The sequence below is a fragment of the Lissotriton vulgaris genome, chromosome 5 (genome assembly GCF_964263255.1).
Source record: "Lissotriton vulgaris chromosome 5, aLisVul1.2, whole genome shotgun sequence".
Classification (NCBI taxonomy): Eukaryota; Metazoa; Chordata; class Amphibia; order Caudata; family Salamandridae; genus Lissotriton; species Lissotriton vulgaris.
Genome location: NC_141693.1, coordinates 866,160,205 through 866,168,045, shown reverse-complemented (window position 1 = coordinate 866,168,045; position 7,841 = coordinate 866,160,205). Strand labels below are relative to the sequence as shown.

General features: G+C 42.6%; 1 protein-coding gene across 1 annotated transcript; it reads left to right on the top strand.

Annotated features, from left to right (window-relative positions):
- Positions 1–271: 271 nt before the first annotated feature.
- On the top strand, positions 272–1,927 carry LOC147711720 (uncharacterized). The gene has a single exon (XM_086920226.1). The coding sequence runs from the start codon at positions 272–274 to the stop codon at positions 1,925–1,927; it is 1,656 nt and encodes a 551-aa protein (XP_086776352.1).
- The last annotated feature ends 5,914 nt before the right edge of the window (positions 1,928–7,841 follow it).

Genomic DNA, 7,841 nt, shown 5'->3' with positions numbered 1-7,841 from the left:
GCATGACAAATCTATGGAAAGGGTTTTACATGAACGAGAAAAGGAAGCATTGATAAAACTGCTAAATGAACTTATTCAGACTATAGCGCAGATAAATCCCAGTCCTGAAGCTTTGACAATTCCAGTTACTATTGGTCCAGTTGTTCCCCTTTATGGGGATAAACAGGCTAGTCCAAGAACTCCAGTTATTACGCCTATTGTAGCACCGCCTAGAAAAGAGCCGCTCATAGTTGATGATCAGACAAGCGAATGTGAGTCTGTGATCTCCCTGATGGATCTGCCCATAAGGGAACCTGGAACCAGTGAACCACGGTCGGGAAACCAGACTAAGGCAAAGGAAGTCCTGATAGAAACAGCTTCAGGTACCCGGAGCGCCACAGTAGTGACTCCGGAAGAAATAGAACGATGGTCCCGAGAGATGGAAAAGGAAACCCCTCAGCCGAAACCATTAGATATATACAAGCTAAGAGTAGAGCTGGAGGAACTGATGGCTAGGAATGTGGGATTAGACAGGTTAAATACCTTCGACGAGGAAGAATTGCTGTTCCTATGCAAAAGCCTTACCCGGAACACTAGAGTGTTCCATGAAAAATTCATGGACACAGCCGCAAATATGGGAATAGATGTTAGTCGATCCAAGGTACTACAGAAACCCTACAGAGCAGAATTTTCCGACAAGGATTTAGAAAATATGAATGTGTCAGGGAAGAAGATACAGATAAAAGAATTGCTGAACATAATGCAGAAATGGGGAGATCTAGACAAATGGAAAGCCAGGTGGGCAAAGAAAAAGGAAGACAGTAAGGCCAAACCAAAGACTTCTGAATATGTTCTAAAGGAAGTGGGCAAGGCAGAAAATCTGTATCCCATGAGAGAAGTACCGGGTGGGAAATATGTACATGTCCCATGGTCCCGACAGGATATTGTGTCTTTTTCCAATGACTTCCCAAAATTAAGAGAGAAACCAGTAGAGTGGTATAGGCAGGTTGAGCGATTCGTGAAGGTTCAAAAATGTCTCCTGAAGGACCTAGATGGGTTCTTTGACATTGTAGTTCCTGTAGATTTGTGGACAGAATGCAAAATTGCAGTTGATTGGCCCAGTGAAGAGTATGAGAGAGACTCCAGAACCGGAGCTCCCTCACCAGATGTAATGAGGAAGTATGATAAAGTCATACAATACCTAAAAGAGAAAGTGCCAGCAAAGGAAACTGATTGGACCCGAATAGATAGAACTACCCAAAACCGTGATGAAACAGTGCACTCCTATTATGAACGATTACTACAGGTATTCAAAACCTACAGTGGATTCGATAATATTGAAATGAAGGATATGACCCATTTCATTTATCGATTCGTGTTGGGTTTGAGGCCTGAAATATCCAAGTGGATCAGAGATAATAAAATCTGTTGGCAGGGCAAACCCATAGATGAGGACCTTAAGTACGCTAAGTACTGTGAGGATGAGTTGGAGAACAAAAGAAAAGCCCTGAAGGAAAAAGTGATGTGGGCACAAGTAAAATTGGCTGAACAACAGGAGAAACAGTTAAGTAAAATGAATAATAATACTCAAAACACTACCTCTGGGGGAGGAGGAAAGCCTTGGGTAAAGATGAGTAAAGAAGAGGCTAAAAAGAAGTTTCCCTGCCACGGGTGCGGTCAGATAGGGCACTGGAGAGACGAGTGTCCACATTTGCAGGCTGGTAATGCCCCCATAAATGGTTTAAATCCAAAGGTGCAGAAAGAGGGGCCACGAAAAAACAAGCAACAGGTAAAACAGCATCCATTGCCTCGAGCTCCTAGACCTAACTATAAGAATCAGGCTCCGCAAAATGAGGGGGTCGAGGTATGGGAAGGAGGGGATGAGAGAAACGCAGCAACTTCGCAATTCCTGTTAAATGATACATTCCTCTGTGATGAACCATTCTGACGGGGCCTTAGGGGGGAGGACGAGGAGTGCGTGCTTGGCGCCTCCTTACCGATAGACCAGACAGGGCCATACATTGAAGGAAAGGTTGAAGGAAATGACGTCACCTTTCTGTTGGACACTGGTGCTACCCGTTCTACTGTGAGAACAGTAGACGTTCCAAACCTACCCCTCTCGGGAGAAGCCATCCAAGTAGTGGGTGTATCAAATCAAATAATAAGTACTCCAGTCACTGAACCAATGGAGATTTCTATAGGGAACTTTAAAGAAATGCACAGATTTGTTGTCTGTGACTCTAGTCCAGTGAATCTACTGGGACGTGATTTGCTGTGCAAAATGAACTGTACCATCTTTTGCACACCAAAGGGCGTCGAAATTCAGACCCCAGATGAAGATGGACTGTACAAATTGATGTTACTAAGGCCTGACACAGAAATTAAGACGCTGACATTACAGGACTTACCGAAAGAGCTCCAACAAAAAGTGATACCAGATGTGTGGGATTTCACTGGGAAAGATGTGGGATTAATAGCAAATGTGGACCCAGTTAAAATAGCCATTAAAACAAATGCTGTTTACCCAAAAACCAGACAGTATAAAATAAGTGCAGAAGTGAAAGCCGGAGTTGCAATTGAAGTAAAAAGGTTGCTAGAGGCAAACATAATACAGGAAGTAATGAGCAGTCCTTGTAATTCACCCATAATTGGAATTAAAAAGCCTAGCGGAAAGTACAGGGTAGTACAGGACCTGCGAAAGGTAAACCAGATTGTTGTACCTTGCTGTCCTATTGTGTCGAACCCTGCAGTGATCTTGTACCAGATTCCATGGAATGCGGAATGGTTTACCGTTATTGACTTATGTCACGCATTCTTTTCCATCCCATTGCATCCAGACAGCAAATTTCTTTTCTCATTTGAATTCGACAGTCATGTCTACGTCTGGAATCGTGTCCCTCAAGGGTACACAGAAAGCCCTTCGATTTACAATCACATTTTAAAAAGATGTCTTGAATCACTAATCCTGCCTAAAGAATCAGTTTTTGTCCAGTATATAGACGACCTTCTGGTGGCATCTAAAAGTCGGAATGACTGTGTTACTGATACCATTGCCTTATTGAACCATCTAGGCAAGGGAGGACATAAAGTATCCCCTGACAAATTGCAGTTCTGTAAGAACTCTGTGAAATATCTGGGGCACCAGATAGAAAAAGGTATCCGAAGGGTCACTTCAGAAAGAATTCGAATAATTCGAGATATGGAGTTACCTAAAACCCAGAAAGAAGTCAGAATGTTCCTAGGAGTTGTAGGGTACTGCAGACAGTGGATTGTGGGATTTGCTGTTTTAGCCAAACCATTGATAAAAATGACCAGGAAAGGAGTACAAGATCCAGCTACTTGGGATGACGAAAGTATGACAGCCTGGATAAAATTGCGGAACTGTCTGTGTTCAGCTCCTGCATTAGGAATGCCTGATTATTCCAAGAACTTTGAATTGTTTTGTGATATACGAGACAATTGTACACTCTCAGTCCTAACACAAGAACATGGTCTGACCAGACGTCCGGTGGCCTATTTTTCGGCTACTTTAGATCCGGTGGCTACTGGATTGCCTGGATGCCTGAAAGCAGTAGCTGCAACTTGCACTAGTTTAGAACAAAGTGAAAACATTGTTATGGGACATCCTGTAACAGTATATGTTCCACATTCAGTTGTGATTCTGCTGACCCGAACTAAGACTCAGTATCTCACACCCAGTCGGCTGACTAAGTATGAGAGAATTCTTATAGGTGCAGAAAATGTGATAATTTCCCGATGTAAAATTCTGAACCCAGCAACCTTGTTACCAAACACCCAAAGTGCAGAAATTGGGGGTGATATGGAGCATAACTGCACTGACTTAACTGAATTTAGCACTAAACCACGTCCTGATATAAAAGAAGCAGCCTTACCTGTAGAAGGCCTTGTGATGTTTGTGGATGGCTTCTGTTTAAGACATGAGGATGGAGGTCTGAGTGCTGCCTATGCAGTAGTCACTCTAGAAACGACCCTAGAAGCATCTTACTTAAGTGAAATAAAATCTGCCCAAGTAGCTGAATTAATTGCATTGTCAAGAGCTTGTAAACAAGGGAAAAACAAAAGGGTAACCATATACACTGACAGTCAATATGGTTACGGGGTTGTGCATGACTTCGGCCAGTTATGGTTGCAAAGAGAATTCATGACTTCCTCAGGTACCCCTATCAGAAATGGAAAAGTGGTACAGAACCTACTGGAAGCAATCCAGTTGCCCAAAGAATTGGCGGTGGTCAAGTGTGCTTCTCACAAATCTGGCAACGACGATGTGACAGCCGGAAATCGATATGCTGACCAAATTGCCCAATATTGTGCCCGATACAAAATGTCCCTAAAAGTCAAATTCTGGGGAGGCGGAAACAGCTGCCAACTTATGGTGTTTGAGAATGTATCTACTTGGAGGGAACTGAAAGAGTTGCAACAAGCAGCAGAACCAGACGAAAAAGAGAGATGGGAGACAGATGGATGTCAACCTAGGGATAGGGATGGTGTTATTGTTTGTGGGAAGGGTATGCCTGGATTGCCAGACAGTATGGTTGCTCCAATGGCCCGATTAATACATGGAGACACACACATAGGAAGGGATGCAATGTGCCGTGTTTTTCAAGAAGTGTGGTACAATTCGAAGTTCAGAAACATTGCAGAGGCACTTTGCCAGAGGTGCTTGGTTTGTCAGCAATTTAACCCAGAAAAAAGAACAGTAGTAGACCAGAGTACGATTGGAAAGGCAGAAGGTCCCTTTGTCAGACTACAGGCTGATTTTATTCAATTGCCCATGTGCAAAGGATATAGGTACATTCTGGTTATAGTCTGCCTGTTCTCAAGATGGGTGGAGGCCTACCCAGCAAAGAAAAATAATGCCATTACTGTAGCCAAATTGTTACTAGGGGAACTAATACCTAGGTACGGTTTTCCAGAAACAATTGAAACAGACAGAGGTGGGCATTTTGCCAATGAAATCTTAGAAGATCTTTATAAAGCCTTCAAAATTACCCCAAAACTGCACTGTGCATATCATCCAGAGGCTTCTGGAGTAGTCGAACAGGTGAATGGCACTATAAAGTCAAGATTGGCCAAAATGTGTAACTCTACAGGATTGAACTGAATAGAAGCTTTGCCCCTTGTCCTGGTGGGATTGAGAAGCATTCCAGACGGAAAGACAGGCCTGAGTCCCCATGAGATACTAATGGGAAGAGTGATGCGACAGGCATGGGTACCTGGACACAAACTGCTAAGTATTTCTGATGATTTGGTACTAGAATACTGCAAGCAGCTGGGTGACCAAGTGCGTTCTATCTCTCACCAGATTGGGGAGGACGCCGTCGCCTGGCCAACAACTCCAGCTCATAAACTGAAACCTGGTGATTGGGTTGTGTTAAGAAACACACCCGGAAGAGTTGCCTCGGACCGAAGTAAGGAAAACCGAGACAGGTGATCCTTGTCACTACAACTGCAGTAAAGTGTGCAGGCGTGCCGAAGTGGATCCATGCCATTCATACCAAGCGGGTAACCGGAGAAGAAGCGACTTAAGCTGAAGGTGGTGCAGATGAGGAGTCTCCAGATGAGGGTCCGGAACTAGCTGATATCGAACTACCGAGTACCAGTCAAGACGTTGAATGGATCCCAGCACACAATCTGATTCTTGATCCAATAAGAACCAGAAAGTATTCCTACCTAGATAGAGAGTGGGATAGTGAGGATGAGACAGAAATAGACGGAGAAAATCAGGTTATCGAGAATCACATCAGATCTGATCAGGGAATAGGTCAAGTAGGGACAGACCAAGTTATGGACACTCCTCCGAAGACCCCAGAAACTGAAAAGGGACAGATAGTAATTAGGGCGGAAGTTCATGCGGAAGAAAATCAAGGGTTCGAAGTGCATGAACAGGAACAGATAGAAATAGACGAACGTGTTCAGGAGGCAGAGCCTGAAACAGTTGAAAATCAAAGACAAATCCAAAATATACCTGAACAAGGCCAGCTTAGAAACTAGTCAGAAGAAACTGAAGAAAGACCTGGGAGTAGTCAGACAGGAAGGGAAAAAGATACCGTCGAAGTAACAGTGCCACAACTGAAAGAAAATAAAAGGGCTCGTGAGGAGAGCCAAACTACAGTGACAGCTAAAAGGCTCAAGAAGAAAAGTGAACCCAGATACATAAAAAGACTGAAACTAAGATTAAAGACAGTAGAAGAGAAATTAGAAGACTGAAAAAGGGCTGCCAGTGAAAGACGGAAAACAGGAACTCAGACAAACAGACGAAGCACCAGAAAAAAAAGATAAAACAAAAATTATCGGAGTCCTGAATGGACTTACTTGGTGTTGGAAGAAATTGATGATCCCGAAATAAGCGACAAAAGCGACCAAGAATCAATTGCTGATCAGAGTTCTGAAGAAGAAGACCCAACCTGAAAGTGAAAATACGTAAGCCTCTTGTACAAAGAAACAAAGAGGGGTTGGAAAGCTTCTTGTGAGCCAAAAATGTCTGATTCAAATGTGAATCGAAGACCTAGAGGAAACTGTTGTAAAACATGCTGTAAAATATGCTTATGTAGAGTAGCAATAGTACTGATAGTATGGATAGGACTAACAGTCTTTATACCTTTTATGATAAGTAAAGATACTAACCTGCACCCTACTAAACCAGAGACACCAGACACAGAAGTTGTACAAACCGAAAAAACACCACGAAGTGTAGAAAGACGTGAGAATGCAGTTAGCCTGAAACAAACTAGACCTGACTTAGATGCATCAGATGAGGGAGGACTACATTATCAAATAATTAAAAACAGAACACATTTAAATGTCTTTGCAAATCTTTTAGTACATTATGTAGAAGCCATGGAAATAGAAGATTGCTATGTCTGCATGAAGCTACCTACTTCTGTAGCTGAAGGTGTGACCTATCACCATCTACCCCTGACCTATGGAATTTCCTGTAGTATATTAGCAAGCTTATTTTATAGAAGCACCTTACAGTACTACTATTCAAACTCTGACGTAATCTTTTCTGAACTTCCTATTCGGGGAAACCTGAACATTGTACATATTAGAAGTGACGTGACTCGTTATATGGGAGAATATTTTCTGACTATAGGTGACATAGATTTAAATGAAGCACGCAGAAGTAATTTAACTTGTTCATTACATGAACAAGAGAAAATGTTCTTGAAAATGGCAGAAAAGAGAAGGGAAAGATCTTATGAAGAATTAGGAAGAGATAGTTTGGGTGGGAAACCAGTAAAACCCAAATTAACTGAAAATCCTGAAAAGGTGTTTATTAAAAATATTCTCACTACTCCTAAAAAGAAGTGGGAAAACACTAAACAGACTCTTTTTAGAGAAAAACATTCTCAGTCCAGAGGAAGATGTCCCCAACGGGAGCCCTCTGAAAAAAGGTGTAACCTTAGGAATAGGGATAATTTGAAAAAAACTGACAGATATCAGGATAATGATGCACGTCCCTCTCGATCTTTTCAGACTTCCTCGCAGAAATCGGAAAGAAGAGGACGGTCAGAACACAAGGAGGAATGCGTCAAGTCCAAAGACAAAGAACCCGTCACCCAAGTAAAAAAGCTCAATTTCCTAACAAGAAGGTAGCAAGCATAAAGATCAGACATGCTGAGGATCTTGAGGACACAACTCAAGAACGGGGAGTGGGCTCAAACAATGCTAGACAGCACAGCAGAAGTCACCATAGTTCGCAGGATCATGAGGGATCATCTGGAGACAGTGGACTTGAATGAATGCATTCAAGTTGAAACAGCAGACACCAGGGTTAGGGTACCCCATAAGTTATATGAAGTAACACTCCAAATGGAGGGGGACATAACTAGAAAAAATAA